Source organism: Penaeus vannamei, chromosome 20 (assembly GCF_042767895.1).
Source record: "Penaeus vannamei isolate JL-2024 chromosome 20, ASM4276789v1, whole genome shotgun sequence".
In the NCBI taxonomy this organism is placed as follows: domain Eukaryota; kingdom Metazoa; phylum Arthropoda; class Malacostraca; order Decapoda; family Penaeidae; genus Penaeus; species Penaeus vannamei.
In genome coordinates this window covers 625916-653415 of record NC_091568.1, presented here as the reverse complement: position 1 = coordinate 653415, position 27500 = coordinate 625916, and the positions used below count along the sequence as shown (strand labels likewise).

The 27500-nt window shown below is 41.5% G+C and overlaps 1 protein-coding gene and 1 pseudogene across 1 annotated transcript in view; both read left to right on the top strand.

Annotated features, from left to right (window-relative positions):
- LOC113813955 (cyclin-dependent kinase 6-like) overlaps positions 1–27500 on the top strand; it is a 259948-nt pseudogene that overhangs the window by 115000 nt on the left and 117448 nt on the right.
- The window catches only part of LOC138865303 (uncharacterized), a 26525-nt gene continuing 2721 nt past the window's right edge, over positions 3697–27500 (top strand). Inside the window, exon 1 of the mRNA XM_070135626.1 lies at positions 3697–3876. Coding sequence (XP_069991727.1) covers positions 3697–3876 — 180 coding nt within the window. The remainder of the gene's footprint in view (positions 3877–27500) is intronic.

Here is a 27500-nt window from a genome sequence, read left to right as displayed (position 1 = left end):
ATCTCTCCTCCTCCTCCTCTCTTCCTAATCTCTCTCCCCTCCCTCCTCTCTTCCTAATCTCCTCTCCTCCCTCCCTCTTCCTAATCTCTCTCCCTCCTCCTCTCTTCCTAATCTCTCTCCCTCCTCCTCCTCTCTTCCTAATCTGTCTCCCCCTCCTCTCTTCCTAATCTCTCTCCCTCCTCCTCTCTCCTCTCTCTCCCTTCTTATTCATCGTCTCCCTCCTCTTATTTTCCTCCCTACTACTTTTTAGTTTCCTCCTCACTTTGTCTTCTTCTTCTTCCCCTCCCTCTTTCCCTTCTTACTTGTTATCTCCCTTCTTCTCTTAATCCTCTTCATATTCCTCCTCTTCCCACTTTTTTCCTTCCCTCTTACTCCCTCCCTCCTCCTCTTCCTCCTCTTCCTCCCTCCCCTCCTCCCTCTCCTCCTCCCTATCCTCCTCCTCCTGATCCTCCTCTTCCTCCTCCTCCTCCTCCTCCTCCTCCTCCCCCTCCTCATTCCCTCCCTCAGACTCCTCCTCCTCCTCCTCCTCCCCCCCTCCCTCCTACTCGTACTCCCCCCCCTTCCCCCTTCTTTCGTCTCCTCCGGTTCTCACCTTCGTCTCTTTCTCTCTTTCTCTCTTTCTCTCCTCTTTACACTCGGGTGTTTTGTGCATTTGTAAGGTCCACTTATCAGGTTCTCTTGTCTCTTTGTATCCTTATGGGATTGATTGGTGTTCTGTGCTGGTCGGTCTTTCTTTCTTTTTTGTCTGTCTGTGTCTGTCTCTTTCTCTGTCTGTCTGTCTCTCTCTGTTTCTCTGTCTGTCTGTCTCTCTGTCTCTCTCTCTCTGTCTATCTCTCTCTGTTTCTCTGTCTGTCTCTCTCTCTCTTTGTTTCTCTCTCTCTCTCTCCCTCTCTCTCTCTCTCTCTCTCTCTCTCTCTCTCTCTCTCTCTCTCTCTCTCTCTAAATCTCTCTCTCTGTCTCTCTGTCTCTCTCTCTCTCCCTCTCTCTCTCTTTCTCTCTGTTTTTACTCCCTATTTTACTATTATTCTCCTCGTGTCTCTTAAGATTTTCACTTTTATTTTCTCTTTCTTTTGTAGTCTTTTCCATTTTCCGTCACTCTATTTCACTCTTATTTCTTAAGTATTTTCGCTGTTCCACTCTTCCAACTTCTTTCAATTCTCTCGTGTTTCCTCCGCTTCACGTTTCAGTTTCTTTCAATTCTGCTTTATTTTTTCTCTAATGCATCTTTCTTGCATGTTTATTCGTTTTTTCTCTTCTCTTCTTATCCTTATTCATTCTGTTTATTCCGTCTTTTTATTTCTTCCTTTAGTTATTTCTGTTCATTGTATCTTTTAGCCCGTGTTTTTCTTTTTTTCATTCTCATCTTACCTTATTTATATTTTATCACTGTTTCCCTTTTTTTTATTTCTTCTCTCTCTCCTCATCTCTAATACATTGTATTTTATCCAATTTTTCGCTTTCCTCTCTCTCCGTGTCTCCATTTATTCTATTTTATCCTTCGCACTCCTTTTCGTTCCAAACCTTTTACAATTTCACGCTATTTATTAATTTTCTTCACTCTACCCTATTGCACCCTGTCCTCTCCTTTTCCCACCTTCTGTCACCTTATCCTTCATCCTATCCACCTCTATCCCATCCCTCCTTCATCCTATCCTCCTCTATCCCATCCGTCCATCGTCCTCTCCTTCCCTATCCCACCCTTTCTTCACCTTATCCTTCCCTCACTCTATCCTCCTATATCCCATCCTTTACTCACCCGTAGTTCCCTCACCTTATCCTTCACTCCTTCTCTCCTCTATCCCATCCTTCGGTAATCCTATCCTTCTCCCACACCTTATTCTCCGCTATTCCATCCTTCCATCACCCTATCTTCACCTATTCTATCCTTCTCTCTTCCATTCTTCCTTATTCTTCCCTCACCCTTATATTTTTTTCCCCTATCCCATTTTTCCTTCACCCTATCCTTCCCTATTCCATTTTTCTGTCACCTTATCCTTCCCTCACTTTATCCTCCCTTATCCCATCCATCCCTCTTCCATCCTTCTCTCATCCTATCTTTCAATTCTATTCCACCCTTCCTTCTCACCCTCATCCTTCCCTCGCCCTATTTTCTCCCTATTCCTAACCTTTCCTTATTCTATCCTTCCTTCATCCTATCCCTCCCCTTTATTCCATCCCTTCCCCTCATCCTTAATATTTTTTCCCTTTTATCTCCCTTTTTTCGCCAAATGGCCTCTGTCCTCGGTCCATATAGACTCCCCCCTCCTCCTCCTCCTCCTCCTTCCCCTTCTCCCTCTCCTCCTCTTCCCTCCTCCTCCTCCTCCTCCTCCTCCTCCTCCTCCTCCTCCTCCTCCTCCTTTTCTGTCTGCGTCCAGTGTAGTCTCTCTGTGTTTCCTCTTTCTCGCCTATTCGCTTCTTCTCTCGTCTCTTCTCCTTGTCTTTTATGTCCTTATTCTGCCTTTCTGTAGATTTTTAAAGTCTTTCAAGTTTTTTTTTTTCGTTTTTCGTGTTTTTTCAGGTTTCGCTTCTATCTTACGTTTGTTTATTTTTTCCTTTCTCTCCTTTACGGCTTTTCATTTTCTTGTTTTTTTTTCTGTTTTATATCTTCCTCATTTATTTCCTCATGTCTTTTTGATATTTTCCTTTTTTCCTTTCTGTCTTATATTTTTTTCGTGTTTATTTTCATTTTTGTGTGTGTTTCATATTTTTTTCCTTCTATATGTACGTTTTTTCATTTCTTTTCATTCCCTATTATACACTATTCATGACTTCTTCTTTCCCCTGATTATCATCTTTGTTTTTTGTATCTTAATCATTATTGTTATTGTTGATGTTGTTATCCTTATTATCATTATTACCTTTATTATTATTATCATCGCTTTTAATTTTATATCGTTCGTGCCTATTTGTTTTAATCATTACTATTATTCTATTATTTTTACCATAGTTATTCTTGTATTATTGTCGTCGTTGTCGTTATTAACATCTTTGTTGTTATTATTTTTCCCTCTTTCCCTCTCCTTTGTTGTCATCTTCTTCCCGTCTCATTCATCATCTTTCCCTCTTCTTTATCATCTTCTTTCCCTCTCTTTTATCATCTTTCCCTCTCTTTCATCACATCTTCCCCTCTCTTTCATCACATCATCCCCTCTTATTTATCATCTTATTTCCCTCTTTATCATCTTTCCTTTTCCCTCTCCTTTATCATGTTCTGCCTCTTCCCTTTTGTCCCTCCTGCCGGCGCTGTCCGATACCGTTATCCGATTGAGGTTCTGCGTCCGATTCCATTGTTGGAGGAAGGGACTTGTAAAAAGGTGGAGGAGGTGGTGGAAATGGTGGAGGAGGTGGTGGTAGTGGTGGAGGAGGTGGTAGTGGTGGAGGTGGTGGAAATGGTGAAGGAGGTGGTGGTAGAAATGGTGGTAGTGGTGGAAATGGTGGAGGAGGTGGTGGAAATGGCAGGGAAGGAGGCAGTGGTGTAGTAGGAACACTGGTATATAGTGAGTGGAAATGGTGGAGGAGGTGGTGGAAATGGTGGAGGAGGTGGTGGAAATGGTGAAGGAGGTGGTGGAGGAGGTGGAAATGGTGGAGGAGGAGGTGGAGGTCAAGAAGTTGGTGGAAATGGTGTTGATAGTGAAGTAGTAGTTGTGGAGGTGGAGGTAAAGAAAGGTGGTGGTGGAGGAGGTCTTGGTGGTCAAGATGGTGGTGGTGGTGATGAGTGGAAATGATGGTGGTGGAGGTGGAGGGAGGAGGTGTTGGTGCAGTGGAGGTCAAGATGGCGGAGGTGATGGTGGTGGAGGTCAGAAAGTTGGTGGAGAGGTGGAGGTCGAGAAGGTGAGATTGAAGGTGGAATTGGAGGTGATGGTGATGGAAGTAAAGGTGAAGGGGGAGGTGAAGATTGAGATAAAGGACGGAGAGAGGGAGATAAAGATAAAGTTCGAGAGAGAGAGAGAGAGAGAGAGAGAGAGAGAGAGAGAGAGAGAGAGAGAGAGAGAGAGAGAGAGAGAGAGAGAGAGAGAGAGAGAGAGAGAGAGAGAGAGAGAGAGAGAGAGAGAGAGAGAGAGAGAGAGAGAGAGAGAGAGAGAGAGAGAGAGAGAGAGAGAGAGAGAGAGAGAGAGAGAGAGAGAGAGAAGAAAGAATAAAAAGTAACTAGGGAAAATGTCTAAGCTCATTCACTTTCTATCAATCTGTTTGTATTATTATTTTTATTGAACTTACTATTATTTCTGTTATTTGTATTTATTCCTTGTCATTGATGGTTTCCCATTGTTATTATAACTTACATTACTATTAATAGCAGTGGAAACTATTATCACTAGCATTAACATATTTATTGTTTCTGTTGGTTAAGATCGCTGTCTTTATTATCATTATTATCATTATTATTTTTGTTAACGTTATGAAAAGAGGGAGAGGAAGAGTAAGACGATAACGAAGAGAGAGGAGGAGGAGGTGAAAGAAGACGAAAAGGAAAGAGGAGGAGAAGGAGGAAAGGAGTAAGGAGAGGGCAAAGAGGAAGTAGAAGACGGGAATAAAAACGAAGAGAAAGAGATAGAAGAGGAAGAGGAAGAGAGGAAAGGAGGAGTAAGGAGAGGGTAAAGAGGAAGTAGAAATGGAAATAAAAAAGAAAGAGAAAGAAAGGAAGGAAGAGGAAGAGAAGGGACGTAAAACAAGAAGAGGAAGTTGGAGGATTAAGGGAGAGGGCAAAGAGGAAGTAGTAAGAGGAAAATAAAGACGAAGAGGGAAGAGAGGAAGAGAGAAGGAAGGGAGGAGGAAAAACAGAGGAAAGAGAGGGAAGGAGGAGGGAGGAACAGGAAGAGAGGAAAGGGAGGAGGGAGGAACAGGAAAGAGAGGAAAGGGAGGAGGAGGAACAGGAAGAGAGGAAAGGGAAGGGAAGGAACAGGAAAGAGAGGAAAAAGGAGGAGGAGGAACAGGAAGAGAGGAAAGGAAGGGAAGGAACAGGAAGAGAGGAAAGGAGGAGGAGGAACAGGAAGAGAGGAAAGGAGAGAGTAAGGGAGAGGGCAAAGAGGAAGTAGAAATGCAAATAAAAAACGAAGAGAAAGAAACAGAAGAGGAAGAGGAAGAGAAGGACGTAAACAAAGGAAGAGAGGAAAGGAGGAGGAGAAACAGGAAGAGAGGAAAGGAAAGGACAAAGAGGAAGTATAAGAGGAAAATAAAGACGAAGAGAAAGAGATAGAAGAGGAAGAGAAGGAAAAGGAGGAGGAGGAGGAGCCGCCGATCCAGGGCTGCGTCGCTCAAGAGGTCCTTTTAAACCTGCGGAGGAAGAAACAGGTCCTAGGAACCTTAAAGGAGCCTTAAAGGGGCGCCCGGCCGAAGGATAAACGGGGGAGGGGTGGGTATAGGAGAGGGGGAGAAGGGGTGGGTATAGGAGAGGAGGGAGAAGAGGAGGGTATAGAACAGGGGGAGAAGAGGAGGGGGTATAGAATAGGGGGAGAGGGGAAGGGGAGTGGTATAGGGAGAGGGGATGAGAATGGGAGAGGGAGAGAAGGGGAGGAGAATGGGAGAGGGAGAGAAGTGGAGGAGGAGGAGAAGGGGAGTGAGGGGGAGAAAGGGAAGGGTTTGCAGGAGGAAGGTGGAAAGAAAAGACTGGGGAGAAGGAAGGAAAAAGGGAGGGATAGGGTAGGATTGGGGAGAAAGATTGGAAAGGAGGGAGGAAGGGGCTAAGGAAGAGGAAGGAGAGAGTGAGGGAGCGAGGGCCTGACTGGGGGAGCTCCGAGATCAGAGGCACCTTAGGGGAGGGACCTCGCGCGGGTCGTTCAAGGAGCCTCCTCGGAATAGGGGGAATGGAGAAGAGAGGAGAATAGGGGGAATGGGGAAGAGAGGAGAATAGAGGGAATGGGGAAGAGAGGAGAAGAGAGGGGATAGTTCAAGGATCCTGTTCGGAATAGAGGGAATGGAGAAGAGAGGGAATAGCTCAAGGAGCCTCCTCGGAATAGAGGGAATGGAGAAGAGAGGAGAATAGAGGGAATGGGGAAGAGAGGGGATAGTTCAAGGAGCCTGTTCGGAATAGAGGGAATGGAGAAGAGAGGGAATAGCTCAAGGAGCCTCCTCGGAATAGAGGGAATGGCGAAGAGAGGAGAAAAGGGGGGAGAGGGAAGGGGAAAGGAGGGCGGAGGGTGGAAACAGAGGGGCGTTCTGGGGAGCCGCTGAAAGGGGGCTTTGGTGTGAGCGGCTTTGGTTTGTTTTCCGGCTTTTGTATTTATTGATGAAACGACCTGTTGATAAGGGGGCTTTTTGGAGAGACGACTGAGAGACAGACAGACAGACAGAGAGAGAGACAGACAGAGAGAGAGAGACAGACAGAGAGAGAGAGAGAGGGAGAGAGAGAGAGAGAGAGAGAGAGAGAGAGAGAGAGAGAGAGAGAGAGAGAGAGAGAGAGAGAACAAGAGAGAGAGAGAGATATATATATATATATATAGACATAGACAGAGACAGAGAGAGAGAGAGAGACAGCAAACAGAGACAGAGAGAGAGAGAGACAAAGCAACAGAGACAGATAGACAGACAGACAGAGAGGAAGGTTAAGGGGAGGAGAAAGGAGGGAAAAAAAGAGAATGAGATAGAAAGAGAAAAGTTACTCCTTTTCTCTCACTCTCTCGCTCTCTCTCTCTCTCCTCTCTCTCTCTCTCTCTCTCTCTCTCTCTCTCTCTCTCTCTCTCTCTCTCTCTCTCTCTCTCTCTCTCTCTCTCTCTCTCCTCTCTCTCTCCCTCTCTCTCCTCTCTCTCCCTCTCTCCTCTCTCCTCCCTCTCTCCCTCTCTCCCTCCTCTCCCTCCCTCCCTTATCCCACTCCCTCCACTCACCCCTCCTCTCTCCCTCTCCCTCTCCCTCTCCCTCTCCCTCTCCCTCCCTCCCCTTTCCTCCCCATTCCTCCCCTTTGTCTTCTGTCTATCGCCGCCAACATCCCCGTGATAGGCTTCCCCCCCCCCCTCTCGCGTGCGCTGATTGCAGTTGATGTGATTGATTGCCTCTCATCTCTCTCTCTCATTGGGATTATGCTTTGCTCGTTCTTGAAGCCGGGAGACAGGGGCTGCCATGCGATCGGTTTATTTTCGCTCGCGGGCTCTGTTCAAGTGTGTGGACAATGCTGGTTTCGGTTTCGGGTTTGGCTACGGGAAAGGTATTAGGAAAAAAAAACGCTGGTTTTATTTTCGCTGAACTTATGAACAACCGTTTTTTTTTTCTTTTTTTTCTGGTTTTTGGTTTTTGTTTTTTGGCTCCGTTTAAAGTTTATGGTTTTAGTTTCTCTGAACATGTGAAAGACTCTCTTTTCGTTTTCGGGTTCTGGCTCCGTGAAAGATATATATAATTTTTTTCGATGAACGGATCAACAATTCCGTTTTTGTTTTCGGTTTCTGGTTCTAGGACCCCTCCCCATACCCCTGGAAGGTTCTAGCCCCCCCCCCCCTCACGTCCCAACAAGGTTCTAGCGGCCGGTTTGTTAAAATTGTGCGAAGCCCGACCCAATGAACATGTATAAATACAGACATGCACATACACAGACATAAATACATATCTGTCTATATATCCGATAGATGTACATTTAACCATCTATTTGTCGGGTTGATGTGCATGTCTAGACTTGATAGATATGCACTTATTTCTTTATTTATGCATGTCAAGTATACGAATATTCTTTGGGTCGGGCCTCGCCGTAGAACCCCTCCCCACTCCCCAACAAGGTTCTATATCTCCCCCCCACACACACTACGAGATTTTCTAGAACTGCCCATCCCCCTTAGCAAGGTTCTAAGAGCTCCCCCCCCACTCCCCACCCCGCCCCCTCCCCGTCCTTCCAGCGGGGGGACGAAGGGTGCCACAGGGTGACGCAACAGCCCCCGGGGAGTCGGACGCGTCAACCCGGTGTGTCCCGTCCCCCGTCCGGCGACTTCGTTAACCTTCGAGAAGTTGCGAGAGGCTAATTAGTGGGGCTTGTGAAACATCCATAAGCCCCCTCTCCTCCTCCTCCTTTTCCTCTTCCTCCCTTAACCCTCCCTCCTCCTCTTCCTCTTCCTCCCTTAATCCTCCCTCCTCCTCCTCTTCCTCTTCCTCCACCTCCCTTAACCCTCCGCCCTTCCTCCTCCTCCCACACCCTTCCTCTCCTCCCTCACCCTTCCTCCTCCCTTCCTTCCTTCCTTCCTCCCTCCTCCCCTCCTCCCCCTCGTCAGCCAGGGTTTCCTTTTATTCTGCTGTAATGACCCACGGAATAGATTTTCAAAAACAGACGAAAAGGAGAGAGAGAGAGAGAGAGAGAGAGAGAGAGAGAGAGAGAGAGAGAGAGAGAGAGAGAGAGAGAGAGAGAGAGAGAGAGAGAGAGAGAGGGAGGGAGGGAGGGAGGGAGGGAGGGAGGGAGGGAGAGAGGGAGAGAGAGAGGGTTAAAGGGCTTTTGTGTATGTATATTTTTTTCTTTGTATTCTTCGGTTACTTAGGAGATAAAGAGGAGAGATTCAGTAATTGGGGATTTATCTTGAATATATCGAGGTTTGTAATTGGACTTTGAATGACTAAAACATTTGTTTTTAGTTAACCGAATTAAGATATTGTTGACGGACATCTCGGTCGAGTCATACATAATTTCTGAAAGTTAAATAAGCGAAATAAATGATAAAAGGCGCAATATAAACAAAAGTTAATTTGCGAATGCTTGCAAGAAGTGGATGAATTAAATGACAGATACGTTAGCTATTAAGGTGATATATTAAATACCAAATATAAAGATGGGAATAACGTCACACGCAAAAAGGAAGAATGGAAAAAGATACAGCGATAAGATAAAACACTGGAAAAGAAGAAAATTTATAATGATAAAATGAAAGAAATTGTTAATGGTATTTTGACAAGGAGTATTATGAGTCAAGAATAAAACAAATGACTTTTAGTTAAAAAGATAAAAAGCATAAGTCACAAAATGCAACACAATTCATAGTTTTAAAATATAAATAAGATAAAATTGTCACAAAATGCAACACAATTCATAGTTTAAAAAGATAAAATAAAATTGTCACAAAATGCAACACAATTCATAGTTTAAATAAATAAATAAGATAAAACTGTCACAAAATGCAACACAATTCATAGTTTAAATAAATAAATAAGATAAAACTGTCACAAAATGCAACACAATTCATAGTTTAAAAAGATAAATAAAATAAAATTGTCACAAAATGCAACACAATTCATAGTTAAAAGAAATAAATAAAATAAAACTGTCACAAATTGCAACACAATTCATAGTTAATAAATAAATAAAATAAAATTGTCACAAAATGCAACACAATTCATAGTTTTAAAAGATAAATAAAATAACAATCTCACAAAATGCAACACAATTCATAGTTAATAAATAAAAATAAATGTCACAAAATGCAACACAATTCATAGTTAATAAATAAAAATAAATGTCACAAAATGCAACACAATTCATAGTTAAAGAAATAAATAGAATAAAACTGTCACAAAATGCAACACAATTCATAGTTTAAAAAGATAAATAAAATAAAACTCACAAAATGCAACACAATTCATAGTTTAAATAAATACATAAAATAAAATTGTCACAAAATGCAACACAATTCATAGTTAAGAAATAAATAAATAAAATAAAAATCTCACAAAATGCAACACAATTCATAGTTAAAAAATAAAAATAATAAGATTGTCACAAAATGCAACACAATTCATAGTTAATAAATAAATAAATAAAATAAAAATCTCACAAAATGCAACACAATTCATAGTTAAAAAATAATAATAATAAAATTGTCACAAAATGCAACACAATTCATAGTTTAAAGAAATAAATAGAATAAAACTGTCACAAATTGCAACACAATTCATATACATTAAAGAAGATAAATAAAATAAAATTGTCACAAAATGCAACACAATTCATAGTTTAAAGAAATAAATAAAAAAATGTCACAAAATGCAACACAATTCATAGTTTAAAGAAATAAATAAATAAAAAGATGTCACAAAATGCAACACAATTATTAGTTTAAAGAAATAAATAAAATAAAATTGTCACAAAATGCAACACAATTCATAGTTTAAAGAAATAAATAAAATAAAATTGTCACAAAATGCAACACAATTCATAGTTAATAAATAAAAATAAAAATAAATGTCACAAAATGCAACACAATTCATATACATTAAAGAAATAAATAAAATTAAATTGTCACAAATTGCAACATAATTCATGGACATTAAAGAAGAGAAGGACACGCCAAATGACCACTCAGAACTTTTGAAATACACAGCCGCCACAAGCAGAGAAGTATCATCTACTTATTAAGAAGATGATGCACCATTTTCTGGTTTATGTCGCCACAAGATTATCATTGCGTCTCCCCTGGTCTAGTTCCTCTTATGTTGCAAGTGATATAACGCACTTGAAGAGCTGATATATACCCTGGCATATGTACAGCAGGCGGGAGAAATTAATTTGTTATGATAGCGAGGAAGCGGGAGAGAGAATGGGGTGTATCAGGTTTCGCTTGTGTAAATAGAGTTTGTTGGTTGTAAAGGTGTATATAAATGTATTTTTGTGTATATATATATGTGTGTGTGTGTGTGTACGTGTGCGTGTGTGTACGTGTGCGTGTGTGTATGGGTGTATATATGTATATATATATACTGATTTTTTATTTTTATTTTTTTGTCTTTTTTCTTTTTTGTAGGTATTATATATATGCTGAATGGGGTGGTAGAAATTGTTCTGGAATATTCGCAACTGGATTATTTCTCTTTCTATATTCTTTTGTTTTTATTCTTTTATTTTATTTTAAAGAAGGTTTTGGACTATTTTGTGCCTCGTTTTGGAAGTGATCATTTCAGTTTTTAACGTCATATATATATATATATATATATATATATATATATATATATATATATATATATATATATATATATATATATATATATTTTTTTTTTCTTTTTCTTTTTCTTTTTTTTCCCTGCCAGAAGTGCCTCTAAGTATATATATATTTTTTCTTTCCATATTTTTTTAAAGAACCGTGGAAGGATTTTGTTCTCCTAAGTCTTAATTTGCATTATAATTCTTAATTTTTCCCTCCCCCTTCTCCTCCTCCCTCCTCCCTTCCTCCTCCTCCTCCTCTTTTTTTAAATATTTTTATTTTTTTTTTAACCTTTTTTATATTTTACGCATTTTTATATCTGTCTCTTCCAAGTACTTCGATGTATTTTTCTTTCTTATTTTTGTAGGATATAAATACTCCATTCAAGGTTGATTAAAAATAGTATTAGAGAGAGAGAGAAAGATAAAGAGAGAGAGAGAGAGAAAGAAAGAAAGAAAGAGAAAGAAAAAGAGAGAGAGAGAGGGAGAGGGAGAGAGAGAGAGAGAGAAAGAGAGGGAAAGAGAGAGACAGAGAAAGAAAGAGAGAGAGAGAAAGAAAGAGAAAGAAAGACAAAGAGAAAGAGAAAGAGAGAGAGAGACCGCCAAAAAAATACATTTAAACAGCAGAGAAGACCAGAGAAGCTCTTACAAAACCCGAACCTAAACTTCACTATAGTTATGTAACTCGATAATTCTTATTTTTCTTATTTTCTCGCCTTTACATCCTTCGTTTCATGTCATTTACGTATTTTTATTTACCTGTTTGCTTTCCCTTTTAAAAGACCTTCGCATGGGATGTTGATATAATGTATCTTTGTTTTATCTTTTATTTTAAAAGAGAGCTTGAGATAAAGTGATAAAAAGGGGGTGGAAGGGAGATAAAGAGATAAGAAAGGGGTAAAATAGAGATAGAATGATAAAAAAGTGGTAAAAAGGAGATAGAAATGGGGTAAAATAAAGATAAAAAGATAAGAAAGGGTTAAAAATGAGATAGATAGATAAAAAAGGAATAGAATATAGATTTAAAGATGAAAAGGGATAAAAAAAAGATAAAAAGATTAAAGAATTTAGATTAAAAGGTGAAAAGAGATAAAAAAAAATAAAAAAATAGATAAAAAAGGGTTGTGTGTGCTTGCCTGACTGATGGTGTGGAGGGCGCGGTTCAAGCAGCGACTGCAAGCACAATGATGAATTACCTTTATATTTTCTTTTCTCTTTTACTCTTTCCCCTTTTCTTTGTATTTTTTTCTGTTTTTTTTTCTTCTTTATTTTTCTCTCTTCGCATTTTTTTTCTCTGCCTTATTTGTCTTCTTTCTCTCTCTCTCTCTCTCTTTTCGTTATTCTTCTTTCTCTCTCTTTCTCTTCTTATTTTTTTCTTTGTACTTTTCCCCGTGCCTTATTTTTCCTCTTCCTTTTTCCTTTTCCTTTTCCTCCTTCAGCTGGTTTCGTGATCCGGGATCCGTTTCGCTCGCGTAGACTGAGATAAAGAAAGGGAGAAGAAAAAGAAGAAGAAAAGAGGAGAAAAAAGCATAATTGTTGTGTCTGTTTATCTACAAGGATTCGGGACACGGGTGGAGGGTCTGATGGGGCGCTGTTAAAGGGAGAGGGGGGAGGGAGGGAGAGGGGAAGGGAAGGGAGTGGGGAAGGGGAGGGAGTGAGGAAGGGAGAGGGAGAGAGTGATGGAAAAGGGGATAGCAAGGGGATCCGAGGAGAGAGAGAGAGAGAGAGGAGACAAAGACGGAGGGGATAAGACAAGAGAGGGAGAGAGACAGACAGACACACAGATAGACAGAGAGAGAGAGGGGGGGGGAGAAAGAGAGACAGACAGACAGGCCCAGAGAGAGAGAGAGAGAGACAGACAGACAGACAAAAGAGAGAGAGAGACAGACAGACAGAAGAGAGAGAGAGAGACAGAGACAGAAGAGAGAGAAGAGGAGAGAGACAGACAGACAGACAGAGACATAAAAGAGAGAGAGAGAGACAGAGCGACTGACTGATAGTCCATTAAACTCAAGAGGAGGAATCAGCTGCCGCGCTCAAATGACCGAAACCTCATAATTGTTTTGTTAAAAAGATTCTGTTGAAGAGTGTTTTTAGTCGAGGCAGATACCATCATAAGGGGTTGGGGTGGAAGGGAGGAGGAGGTGGAGATAGTGGAAGGGAGGAGGAGGTGGAGTAAGTGGAGGAGGGGTTGGGTGGAAGGGAGGAGGAGGTGGAGTTAGTGGAAGGGAGGAGGAGGTGGAGTTAGTGGAAGGGAGGAGGAGGTGGAGATAGTGGAAGGGAGGAGGAGGTGGAGTAAGTGGAGGAGGGGTTGGGTGGAAGGGAGGAGGAGGTGGAGTAAGTGGAGGAGGGGTTGGGTGGAAGGGAGGAGGAGGTGGAGTAAGTGGAGGAGGGGTTGGGTGGAAGGGAGGAGGAGGGGTGGGTGGAAGGGAGGAGGAGGTGGAGTTAGTGGAAGGGAGGAGGAGGAGGAGGTGGAGTTAGTGGAAGAGGGGTTGGGTTGGAGGAGAGGTGGAGAGAAAGATGTGGAGAATGTGGAGATAGGACGGAGGATTAGGAGCCAGGGAAGGGAACGAATAGCAAGAGAAATAGAGAATGAAAGATGGAAATAGAGGAAATGACAAGTAAATGGGAGAAGAGAGAGAGAGAGAAATGAAAGTAGGGAATGTAGACATAGAAGACAAAACCTTAATTACAAGAGAAATAACTGAAAAAAATATATATAACATCATCAAGAACAACAGGTCAGGATCCAGAACAAGGAATCGAGAGAGAAGAAAAGAGAAGAGAGGAAAGACGAGAAGAAGAGAAAATGAAAAAAAGAAGAAGAAAAAAATCAAGAACCGATAGAACAAGAAGAAGAAAAAGAAAATCTAAAAAATAACTACAGCGTTGCAAGGATTCGACGAAGGAGAGAGAGAGAGAGAGAAAGATGACGTAGATAACAGAGATAATAAAGAGGTGACCCATTAAGACAAAGCGCTAATGGCAAGGCCTCGTAATGATGCAAGGGCGAGATAATGTCACTTAGCCCTTGGGATAATTAAGGGTGAAGGGGGTAATTAAGGGGGAAGGGGGAGGTGATAATGGGGGGAATGGGGAGGGAGGGAGAAGGGAGAGAGAGATGGGGAAGGGGGTGATAATGGGGGGAATGGGGAGGGAGGGAGAAGGGAGAGAAAGGGGGGGCGGGGAGGGTGAGGAAAGGAAGAAGAGAGAGGGAGAGAGACTGAAAGATGAAAAGAAGATGGATGAAAAATGAACATGAAGAATTAGAGAGAGAGAGAAAGAGGCAGAGGGAGAGACAAAGGGAGAAAGAGAGACAAAGAGAGAGAGGGGGAGACAGAGAGACAATTAGCACTTGGATTATAGTAATCATAAGGTTGGATAAGCAGACAGACGAAATTTGAAGAAGAAAACAGTTAATGGAAGAGTATAATTGGATAACAAGAGAAAGAACAGAGAGAAATGTAGGTGACATAAGGCAGATAAAGGTATAAAGAAAGAGAGAAAGAGAAAGGAAGAGAATCGAGAAATAAAACGATCAAAACAACAAAAAAATTAAAATAAATAAACCGCCATTTTTTTTAAGGAGTCCCAACAAACGCGATGAAATTAATGTTTAATTAATCCTCTAAATTATTATCTATTTCTGGGCCAAAATTACAAAAAAAGAGGGAATGACAACGAAAAAAGTCAATAAGAACGAGGGGGAGAATGAGGAAGGAGGTAGAGAATGTTTAAAAGGAATGAGGCGGTCAGGTTAGGCTTAGGCTTCGGTGGTCACGTGGTTTTGGCAGTGGTGGAGGGGGAGGTGGTTGGGGGAGGAGGAGGTGGTGGTGGAAGAGGAGTAGATGGTGGAAGAAAAGGTGGTTGGGGGAGGAGGTGGAGGAAGAGGAAGAGGTGGTGGTTTGTGGAGGTGGAAGGAGGAAGGGGTGAAGGCGGAAGTGGGGGTGGTTGGGGAGGAGGTGAAGAAGATTGTTGGGGGAGATGGAGGTGGAGGAGGTGGTAAAGGTGGAAAATGAGGAGATGGAGGTGGAGGAAGAGGTGGTGAAGGTGGTTGGGGGGGAGGAGGGGGAAAAGGAAAAGGAGGTGGTGATGGTGGTGGTGACGATGGAAGAGAAAAAAATCAAGTGGTGGAGGTAGAGGTTGATGGTGGTGGAGGTGGAAGATTAGGAGGAAGAGGAGTAGGAGGAGGTAGTAATGGCGGAAGAAGTGTTGATGGGGTTGTAGGGTAGCCGAGTAGATGAGGTGAGGAAGGCTGGTGGAAGGGGAGGGGGGGAAGAAGAAGAAAAAATAGAAGAATGAGGAAAGAACAGAAGATGCTGATAAAGAAGGAAGTGAAGAAAAAGGGAGAAGGTATAAGGGAGGTGAAGAAAGTACAAAAGATAAAAGATAAAAACGAAGTAAATGCAGATCAGGAATGATAATAAGAAAATAAGAACAAAGAAAAATAAGAATAGGAATAAGAGGAGAAAGGAGAAAAGTAGAGAAAAAAAGGAAAAATGGATGAAAAAGGACACAGACAACGCAGAAGCAAGACTGAAAATATCTCTTATTTTTCTTGATAATTGTTGTTGTTTTTTTCAATATAATTTGTTTACTAATTGTTGTTTACAAATTCCTTCCATGGACAACGAAATACATTTCCTTCACGAACAAAGAAAGTAGAACGAATAGAAACAAAAACAAAAACTTCAAAATTGATAGAAAAAAAGAAGTAAAAAGTTGAAATGAAAACAAAAACCTTCACAATCGATAAAAAAAGACAAACGAGTAGAAAGAAAAACAAAAGCCTTATCACGATTGATAGAAAAAAAAGAAAAAAAAACACGAGTAGAAATGAAAACTAAAAAAAAAAAAAAAAATACACTTTAAAAGCTTTAGAAAAACGAGTAGAACTAAAAACCAAAAGCCTTCACAATTGATAGAAAAAAAGAAGAAAAAAAAAACACGAGTAGAAACCAAAACTAAAAAAATACACTTTAAAAGGTTTAAATAACAAAATAAACAATACCCGGAGGCGAAGACAAGCGACATATTCTTATCAAAGGGGTATCATGCCACGGACTGGGGGAGGGGGGGGGATAGAGGGGTATAGGGGGGTGTACACGGCTAGGGGATTGGGGGGGGGGAGGAAGTGGGGAGGGGAAGGGGAAGGGAGAGGGAAGGACCGGAGGGCAAGTCGGAAGAGGCCGTTGTAGGGGAAGAGAAGGAGAAGGAGGGGAAGGGAGGGAGAGGGGAAAGGAGGAGAAGAGAAAAAAAGGAGAGAGAGTTGGAAGGCGGAGGATGCTGGAGGAGGTTGGGGAAGATGGAGACCGAAGGAGAGAGAGAGAGAGAGAGTATATTTAGGTAAGATTTACAAAAAAATAGGTACAAATACGCTGTTGTAGATAATGCTACAAAATCCTCACAGTTCCGATGAATTGTCTGTACTATATTCCGTTGCTATGGGAGAGAAAGATTTAAAGATTTAGTTTTAATTCCATTTGTTACAATGGATATTCTTTGCTGTGACATACTGTCTGTTTTATTTTGCCCAAATCTCCCCCTGTGTGCAAGGAGTGGCCGGGGTTACCACTCACTGGCCGGGCGTGGGATTGAACGCAGGTCCGCAAGATTGCTAGACCAGCACCTTACCGCTGCGCCAGCACAGCGAGAGAGAGAGAGAGAGAGACGAAACATGAGACAGAGACAGAGAGTTAGTAAGGACAGAGTAATAATAATGATAAAGAGTTTATTACGTTAAGTTATAGTTACAAAAGTAAAATTGTTCCTTTACAAATTTATCATTGAAGTGTCTAACACAATACAAAGAGAGATCTATGATATATTTCCCTTTATGATAATATATATTTTCCAAAATCACATATATAAATAATACTTTGTGAGTTTAAGTGGGCCATAAACCGACGTAAAGATGGTATATGCTTTAATTATATACTTGTGTAGTTGCAACTAAGATGCCTTTTACGTAGAAGGTTTGGGCGAGAATTCACACGAAGACAAAACGACATCGTGCAGAATTAGAAGCGAGAGAACCGTCTTTTTTTAGCGAAACGACGGTGGTAAAACGGCGATGAAACGATACGCGACCTTGAATTAGTACTAGATCAGTGGGTTTTCCGGGTCATGGTGGCGCGTTGGGCTGGTAACAGTGAGGAGGGAGAGGGGGGGGGGTAAGATCTGCTAAAAAATAAAATAAAATCTAATTTAGCGATAAAGTAACTATTGTATAAATGCAAAACACACGAAAGAGGAAGTTTTGAACCATCAATGTGCAATAGGCCTACATTTTTGTTAAAGGGAAATGTACCATAAGGAATCGAGTGGATGGTAAACATTTATTGAGTTATTTTCATGCATATGACACTTATCTTCGATATCGAAAACACAGCCAAACCTAACTTGTGATTTTAAAATCCATCTTGGATATTGCATTCCAATATATAGTGTACCAGTCAGACAAAAAAGTACAGGAAAACCGCGGCCATTCCCATTACGTCACAGAAGTGGGCGGAGCAAGCAGCTTATCGCCTCCGATCACGTGACATTTTTTGACACCGGAAAAGACGGGAATAGTTACCCTTTATTTTCTTCTATGAGGATAATTCCGTGTTTTCTACGCGTTCTCTAATACCACTGACCCTTATTCCTCCCTCGGTTTAAGTCTTATTACTTACACTAATTGAATGTGAAGGTTCATTGCAAGTTTCTTTAGTATATTTATTTGTTTAAAGCATTAACCATAACAACTAACTTACCTATATTTTACGTTTGATTACTGTAGTTGTTCTCTGGCTGTTTCTTCTAGGATTACTTATTATTCATGTATGTATATATATTTTTATGTGGATTTTACTTCAAAGTGCGTTTGATAGGTCCGCTAATACTCGATACGGCAATATTTCATGCAAAAGCTTTCTTTCTTTCTCTCTTTCTCTCTTTCTCTCATCCTTTTACTCATTCTTTCTTTCTCTCTCTCTTTCTCTCTTTGTTTCTATCATTCACTCTTTCTTTATTTCAATTATTCACTTCTCTTTTTCTCTCATCCATTCTTTCTTTCTTTTCTCTCTCCTTTGTTTCTTCCTCTAACTCTCTATATCTTTCTTTCCCGTCTTCCTTTTCCTTCTTTCTTTCCCTTCTTTCTTTCCCTTCTTTCTTTCCCATCTTTCTCTCCTTTCTTTCTTTCTTTCCCTTCTTTCCCTCCTTCCTTTTCTTTTTTCCTTTCTTTCCCTTCTTTCCCTCCTTTCTTTCCCTTCTTTCCCTCCTTTCTTTCCCATCTTCCATTCCCTCCTTTCTTTCCCATCTTCCATTCCCTCCTTTCTTTCCCATCTTCCATTCCCTCCTTTCTTTCCCATCTTCCATTCCCTCCTTTCTTTCCCATCTTCCATTCCCTCCTTTCTCTCCTTTCTTCCATCCTTTTCTTTAACGCGAGAGACCCACCATCGCCGCTTCGCCCCAGACGTCGAGGGGGTCGCTGGACGTCGATCCGCGAGGCTGACCCACTCGGACCAGCTCGACTCGACCAGCTGCCCTGTGGGGGAGAGGAGGGGCCAGCGGTGGGGGAGGAAGAGGATGGGGGAAGGGAGGGGAGGAAGAGGATAGGGGAAGGGAGGGGAGGAGGAGGAAGAGAGTGAGAGGGTGAGGGGAAGGGTGAGGGATGGTGAGGGTGAGGGGAGGAAGAGGAGGAGTAGGAGAGAGAGGATGAGGGTGAGGGAGGGGAGGGATGGTGAGAAGGAGAGAGAGAGAGTGAAAGAGGGAGGGAGAGACAAAAGATGAGGACAAGAGAGAGAAAGGAGGAAAGAGAACGACATGGAAAGAAGAAGGATTGAGAGACTGGAAGTGAGAGGAAGAGGTAAAGAATGAGAAGTTGGGAGTAAGGGAGAACTAGAGAGAGGGGGAGGGAGGGAGAGGAAGAGAGAGTAAGAAGGAGAGGGAGTTGGAGGGGGGGGGGACGAATGAGAAAAAAATAAATGGAAACAAGAAAAGAAGGAGAGATAGAGATAGAAAATGGAAGTGAGTGGAAGAGGCAAAGGATGAGGGCCAAAGAGAGAAAAAGGGAGAGAGAAGGCAGAACGAGAGAGAGAGAGAGAGAGAGAAAGACAGAGTAAGAAAGGAGAGAAGGTTGGCGAGAGAGAAAAAAACCTCTGTGGTTGCTCGCCATGCTTGTTAAGGGGACGGGGGTGCCAATAAACCGAAACGCAGAAGGAGGGGGGGGAGGTTTTGTGGCCCAGAGACCGTGAGGATTCTGGCGACCTCATCTCCCCATCTCCCCATTTCTTCGTCTCAGCTCCCCATCTGATCTCATTTTTCTCTTCCCCATCTCTTCATTGCATCTCATCTCATCTCTTCATCTCGTCTCTCAATCTCCCCGTCTCATTTCATCTCTCTTTTCCCCATCTCCTCATGTCCCCCTTCATCATCTCTCCTTCATCTCATCTCTCAATCTTCCATCTTTTCATCATCTCATCTCTCAATCTTCCCATCTTCTTCATCTCTCTGTCTCCTCATTTTCCAATCTCCCCATCTCTCAATCTTCTCATCTTCTCATCTCTCTGTCTCCTCATCTCCTCATGTCCCCCTTCATCTCCCCATCATCCCATCTTTCTGTTTCCTCATCTCCCTCATCTCCCCATCTCCCCCTCTCATCTCCTCCCCCGGCCTTCGAGGAGGACAAGGGGTCTTGGGCTGAAAGTGAGCTGAGGAGGAAGGGTTGTCGGGAATCGTTTTAAACCCTTTTTTTAGGCCTATGCCCTGGGTGTCGCGCCCTTCAAGTGGGTCTCTGACTATGCCCTCCTTCCCCATCCTCCTCCTCCTCCTGCCTCTCTTCCCCTTCCGCGTCCCCTTCCCCCTCCTCTTCCTCCTCCTCCTCCTCCTCCTCCTGCCTCTCTTCCCCTTCCTCCTCGTCCTCCCCCTCCTCCTCCTCCTCCTGCCCCCCTTCCCCTTCCCCTTCCGCTTCCCCTCCTCCTCTTCCTCCTCCTCCTCCTCCTCCTCCTCCTCCCCTCCTCCTCCTCCTCCTCCCCCCCTTCCCCATCCTCCTCCTCCTCCTCCTCCTCCTGCCCCTTCCCCTTCCCCCTCCTCCTCCTCATGCCCCCCTTTCCCTTCCCCCTCCTCCTCCTCCTCCCCCTGGGAAGAACAGGTGGGGGGTGGGGGGCGAGAATACGGGGAGAGAAAATGAGTTTTTGATTTATTTAAAGGGTCTTGTTGATTATTATTTTTTCCTCTATAGATTCTTTGAATTAAAGAAAAATCTTGTTAATTATTATATTTTCTTCTATAGATTTTTGAATTATTTAAAAAGGTCTTGTGAATTGATATTTCTTGCCTATAGGATTTTGAATTCTGAAAAAGGTCTTGTTAATTATGTTTTTTTCTTCTTTTTTTAGGTGATAAAGATATTTTTTGGGGGGAAATATGTGTATTAAAAAAAGGTTTTAAATAAAAAATCGAGAGAAAACGGTCTCTGGGTTATGTTCTTTGGCACTTTATTGGCGAAGGTGAAAAAAAAGAAAACAAAAAAAACGAACGAGAGAGAAATCAAGCGATAAAGGAATGCACAGAAGGCATCTGAGGAAAGGCAAATAGAGAAAGAACAAGAAAAAAACAGAAGAAAGAAAAAAGATAAAGATAAACATAGACACAGAGAGGAAAGTAGGTAAAAATAGGTCGAAGGGAATTAAATCGTAAAATTTCGCACAGGCTGGGGGGGGGGGGGTGAGAGGGGGGCGTGTGCAAGATGGTGGTGGATAGAAGAGGGAGGCGGGGAGGGGGTTGGTAGGGAAGGGGGGGAGCATAAAGACTGGAGATAGGGAATGAGTGAAAGGGGAGAAATGGAATGGTGCGAGAGAGAGAGAGAGAGAGAGAGAGAGAGAGAGAGAGAGAGAGAGAGAGAGAGAGAGAGAGAGAGAGAGAGAGAGAGTGAGTGAGTGAGAGAGAGAGAGATAGAGAGATAGAGAGATAGAGAGAGAGAGAGAGAGAGGAGAGAGAGGAGAGAGAGAGAGAGAGAGAGAAGAGGAGAGAGAGGAGAGAGAGAGAGAGAGAGAGAGAGAGAGAGCGAGCGAGCGAGCATGAAAGCTGGAGATTTGAAAGGAAGGGGGAGGGGCGTATACCTAAATACTATAGATGGGGAAGGAGTAGGAGGGGGAGGGTCGTATGCAAGATGCTCGTTGAAGGGTAGGGGCTTATTTAAGGGGGAAGGGGAAGAGGGGAGAAGGGAAGGGGGAAGAGAGAAAGGGATACAGGGGAAGAGGGAGAGAGGAGAAGGGAAAGGGGAAGAGAGAAAAGGATAGAGGGGAAGGGGGAGAGTGAAGAAGGGAAAGAGGGAGAGGGGAGAAGGGAAAGGGGAAAGAGAGAAAGGGATAGAGGGATATGGAGAAAATTGTATATATTCTAAATGTTTTTTTCTTATGAGGATTGAAGGGCGCCCCCCCCCAAAAAAAAAAAAAAAAAAAAAAAAAAAGCTAAGGTGGTGATTTATAGAGAAGAATCTGGCTGGTAATTGGGATTTTTATTTTATGATATTCCTGGCCTTGTTTTGATCAGCTGACGTGTGATTTTTAATGCGGTGTTGGCATCCGAAGTTCAGCCATTTATCGTCGCTTCATAATTCAGTGTTGTTATTGCTGTTGCTGTTGTAGTTGCTGTTATTGTCGATATGTTGTTGATGTTATTATTATTGTTATTGTCATTATGTTGTTGCTGTTATTGTTATTTTGTTGTTGTTATTGTTATTATGCTGTTGCTGTTATTGTCATTACTGTCATTTTTATATTGTCATTTGGCGTTGTTGTGATTTTTGTTATTGTTGTTATTAGTTATTGTTATTGGCTGTTATTCTAGATTAGATGTTATTATCTGCATTGTTATTATTGGTACTGATATTGTTGTTATCGTCATTATCTACTTTGGATGTTATTATTGTTTGTATTATTACTAATGTTGTTGTTACCATTAGTTAATGTTGCTATTATTGCTATTGCTGTTGTTGGTACTTGGTGTTGCTATATTTTTATTTCTTGTTTAATTTTTAAAATAAATATTGATGTTATTTCTGTCTTTTTTATAATTTTTTATTATATTTGTCTATTATGTTTTTCTGTTGTTTTTCTTATTTTTTTCTATGTTAGTTTTGTATATTTTTAAAACTATATTTGATTTTTTTTTTCATTGTTGATAATGTTATTCCCATGTTGGTCAGTATTATTTTTGTTGTTTTCATCATTCTTATCCTTTTATCTCTTTTATCTATCATCCATTACTCTCTGAAACCTAACTTGTCTTTCATTATGATTTTTATTTATGTATATGTTATTTTATTTATTTATTTATTTATTATTATTATTATTATTATTATTATTATTATTATTATTATTATTATTATTATTATTATTATTATTATTATTATTATTATTATTATTATTATTAATTATTATTATTATTAATTATTATTATTATTAATTATTATTATTATTAATTATTATTATTATTAATTATTATTATTATTAATTATTATTATTATTAATTATTATTATTATTAATTATTATTATTATTAATTATTATTATTATTAATTATTATTATTATTAATTATTATTATTATTAATTATTATTATTAATTATTATTATTATTAATTATTGTTATTATTAATTATTGTTATTATTAATTATTGTTATTATTAATTATTGTTATTATTAATTATTGTTATTATTAATGATTGTTATTATTAATGATTGTTATTATTAATGATTGTTATTATTAATGATTGTTATTATTAATGATTGTTATTATTAATGATTGTTATTATTAATGATTGTTATTATTAATGATTGTTATTATTAATGATTGTTATTATTAATGATTGTTATTATTAATGATTGTTATTATTAATGATTGTTATTATTAATTATTATTATTATTAATTATTATTATTATTATTATTATTATTATTATTATTATTATTATTATTTATTTATTTATTTATTTATTTATTTGTTATCCCAATCGCACCATGATAAAGAATGATTCATTTTTTCCTTTTCCTTCCCCTCAGGTGAGTCTTCGTGAGAGGCGCCGCAGGTGAAGCTTCCCCTTAGGTGCTGTTCTGCCAAAGGGGGGGGGGTGGAGGGGGAGGAGGGGGTTACATTCGTTATCTGTTCTTCGTAGCGTCTTATCTTCTTCGGCTTCGGTGTAAGTATTGTTGATGTTCTTTAATATCGATGTTTTATTTTATATTTATTATTTTCATTTTTATTTTCATTTTATTTTATTTTATTTTATTTTATTTTATTATTATTATTATTATTATTTTTTTTTTTTTTACGGTGATTTTTTGGGGGGATGTACGTAATATTTGTTTAAAAAAAAGTCAAATCTCTCGCTCTCTCTCTCCTTCCCTCCCTCTTTCCTCCCTCTCTCTCTCCCTATCCCTCTTCTTCATTCCCTTCCTTCCTTCCTTCTCAGGAAATAAAACGAAAGAAAAAGTAGGATAGAAATAACAAAGAAAATAAGAATAAAAAAATAGGATAGAAGAACAAAGTAAAAAAAAAGAAAGAAAAAAGTAGGACAGAAAGAACAAACGAAAAAAAAAAGATTATTATTTTTCATCGAAGCATCATAACGGGCAAATTCTTAAGCCTCCGGAGGGCGCCAGTCCCCGATACGTATCTCGGGTCGTCAGCGAAAAATTTGCATGCATAAATGCCGTGTCACTCTTGCGGGCAAAAGAAAAAAAAAGAAAAAAGAAAAAGAAAAAGAAATAAAAAGATGCAACGGAAATTCCTGGCTGATAGGTTCGGTTTGGAAAAGTTTGTTCGTTTTGTATACAATGTTGCTGATGGGAATATATATATATATATATATATATATATATATATATATATATATATATATATATATATATATATATATATATATATATGTATTTGCAGCGGGAGAGGGAGGGGGGGGGAAGGGGGGAAGGGGGAGGGAGGGGGAATGGGAGATGGAGAGGAGGGAGAAAGGGGAGAGAGAGAGAGAGATGGAAGGAGAAAGGGTGAGAGAGAGGGAAGGAGGAAGGGAGAGAGAGAGAGGGAGGGAGAAGGGAAGATAGACGGAGGGAGAAAGGGAGAGAGAGAGAGAGAGAAAGAAAGAAAGAAAGAACGATACATACTCAGATAGAGAGAAAACAAAACAAAACAAAGAGAACAGACAACCACATACAAAACGCAAAAATAGAAAGAGTTCAAGTCAAATGAACGAAGGAGAGAGAGAGAGAGAGAGAGAGAGAGAGAGAGAGAGAGAAAGGAGAGAGAGAAGAGAAAGGAGAAAGAGAGAAGAGAAAGGAGAGAGAGAGAAGAGGAAGACAGAGAGAGAGAGAGAGAGGAAGACAGAGAGAGAGAGGAAGACAGAGAGAGAAAGAGAGGAAGACAGAGACAGAGACAGACAGACAGAGAGACAGAGAAAAAAAAAGAGAAAGAAAGAAAGAGGAAAGACCCTGAACCCCCCGGTCCCCTCCCCCCCGTGGTTGCAAAGGGCCGTTGCATACCTGGACACACACTGGCCGCGCATTCGAGCCCGAGGATTGCAAGGCGCGTGCCGGACGATCTTGATAGCGGGGCCGAGGTGCGTCCGGGCGGCCAGCGCTGGGTTCTCGAGGACACGGTTCCTGGGAGGGAGAAGGGGAGGGAGAGGGAAGGAAGGGGGAAGGGAGGGGGAGATGGATGGGTGGATGGGGAGGGGTGGAGAGGAGAGGGATGGAGGGAGGGGGAGAGGGATGGAGGGGGGGATAGAGGGGGAGGGAGGGAGGGATGGAGAGAAGGAAGGAGAGGGAGGAAGAGAAGGAGAGGGAAGGAAGGAAAAGGAGATTGAGAGGAAGGGAGAGAAGGAGGGAGAGGAGAGGGGGGAGGGATGGAGGGCGGGCAGGGGGAGAAGGAGGGATGGTGAGGGAGGGATGGAGGAGGAGCGGGGGGAGAGGAAGGAAGGGAGAGCTGGATCGAGGAAGAGGGGAAGGAGGAAAGGGAGAGGGGAGAAGGGAGGGAAGGAAGGAGGAAAGGCAGGGAAGGGGAGAGGGATGGAGGGCGGGCGAGAGGGGAAAGAAGGAGGGAAGGAGGAATGGAAGAGGAAGGAATTGAGGGAAAAGGGAAAGGGGGGGGGAGAGGAAGGGATAGGAGGGGCGGGAAGGAGGGGGAAGGAGGAAAGGGAGAGGGAGGAATTGAGGGGAAGGGGAAAGGGGAGGGAGGAGGAAGGGATGGAGGGCGAAGGGAGGAGGAAAGGAGGAGAGGGAGGAATGAGGGGAAGGGGAAAGGGGAGGGAGAGGAAGGGATGGAGGGCGGGGGGAAGGAGGAAAGGGAGATTGAGGAAGGGAGGGAGAGGAAGGGATGGAGGGCAGGGGGAAGGAGGAAAGGGAGAGGGAGGAATTGAGGGGAAGGGGAGAGGGAGGGATGGAGGGCGGGCGAGAGGGGAAGGAGGGAGGAAAGGGGAGGGAGAGGGGGAGGAAGGGAGGTAAGCAGCAGAAACGCCTTAGGAAGGGGACCCGACAGCGATGTCCCACGAACGTCGTCGCCTCAGGACTTCCCTCTGTCTCTTTCTCTCTCTCTCTCTTCTTCGGGAAATTAGGAATCCGATCCGATGTCTTCCGCTCCAATTGGCAGCAGCGTTGGTTAGTCTGTCTGTCCGTGGGTTAGCGGGAGAAGTCAGACGAGTTATGGACAGATATTTAGGATTTTTTTTTCTTTTACCAGAGGTGCGTCTCAGCCATTGCATTCTGGTGGTGATCCGGGTCCTGCTTCGGAGCCAGGATTTTCTTTCTTCTTTTCTTCTTTCTTTCTTTCTTTCTTTCTTTCTTTTTTTTTCTTTCTTTCTTTCTTACTTTCTTTCTTTTCTTTCTTTCTTTCTCTTTCTTTCTTTCTTTCTCTTTCTTTCTTTTCTTTCTTTCGTTTCTTTCATTCTACTCTTTCACTCTCTTTCCTCTTTCTTTATTTCTTTCTTTCTTTCCCTTTTTCCCCTTTTCCCTTTTTCTTTCCCCCTTTTTCCCCCTTTCTTTCATTTTCTTTCTTTCTTTTTTCTTTTGAATGATTACATTAGTTACCCCTTCTTTCTCTTTCTTCTTTTCCTTCTTTTTTCTTCTTTCTCTTTCCCTTTTTTTTTTTTTTTTTTTGTTACCTCTATTGCTTCGGAGGTATGCCTTTCGAGTCTTATTTACTTATAAATTATTTTATTTGTTTATATTCTATTATTATTAATATTATTATTATTATTGTTGTTGTTATTATTGTTATTATTATTATTATTATTATTATCCTTATCATTATTATTATCATTATTATTGTTATCATTATTATTATTGTTATCATTATTATTATTATCATTATTATTATTATTAATATTATTATTATCATCATCATCATTATTATCATTATTATTATCATCATTATCATCATAATAATTATTATCATTATCATTATTATTATTACTATCACTATTATTATCATCATCATCAAAATTACTTCATTTCATTGGCGATCGGCGCCCGTACCGCGCTGGTCATCCGTCGGTTCCAACACCCAAGACGAGCATCAGTAATAACTAATAAATAAATAAATAAGATAAATTAATAAAATAAATAAAGATAAACTAATAAATAGGACTAACATGAGTAGCCCGAGCGTGTAGCCGCGGAGTAGCCCGAGAAACCGAAGGGGCGAGCCGGGCCAAGGGCGGGCAGCCGTGGCACCGCCCGGGCTAATGACGGAAAGATTGGCGGTATTGCTCTCTCTCTCTGGAGGGAACTGTGCATCCGTCGGCAGAGTCGTCTTGGGGGGAGGAAAGGCGGGGGTAGGTGAGGGGGAGAGGATAGGGGGAAGGGGGAGAGGATAGATGGGGGGAAGGGTGGGGAGGATAGGGGGAGGGATGGGAGAAGGGGGGAAAGGGACCGGGGGAGGGGAAGGGAGGAGAGAAGGGGAAGGGGATAGAGGGATGGGAGGGATAAGGGGAAGGGGTAGAGGTATAGGAGGGATAAAAGGGAAAAGGGAGAAAGGGGATAGAGACAAGATAGGATAAAGGGAAGGGGTGGAGGAGAAGTTCGGAAAGAATGGGGAGAGGAGAGGTTGGGGGATAGGAGAGGATAGGGGAAGGAAAAGGGGTGGGGAGAGGGGAAGGGAGGGGGTCGACGAAAGGATAGAGGGCAAGAGAGAGGATAAGGGAAGGTAAGGAATAAGCGAAAGGATAAGAAAAGAAAAGTGATTGGATAGGCGAAGGGATAGGAAGAGAAAAGTCATTGGATAGGTGAAGTGAAAGGAAAAGGGAAGATATTGGATAGACGAAGGGATAAAAAAAGGAAAGTGATTGGATAGACGAAGGGAAAGGATGAAAAAAGTCATTGGATAGGTGAAGAGAAAGGAGAATGAAAGATATTGGATAGACGTAGTGAAAGGAAAAGGGAAGATATTGGATAGACGAAGGGATAGGAAGAAAAAAGTCATTGGATAGGCGAAGGGATAGGATAGGCCAACTCATCCCATTCCGTGACCTCCGACCCATATGCAAAGACCTCCCTGGCCCCCTCAGTGCCTGTCATCCTTTCAGATCCAGTTATTGCTCGTTAGGAATAGTGTAAAGGTGCCAAAAGAACACTTTAGAGAAGGATTGCAAATTT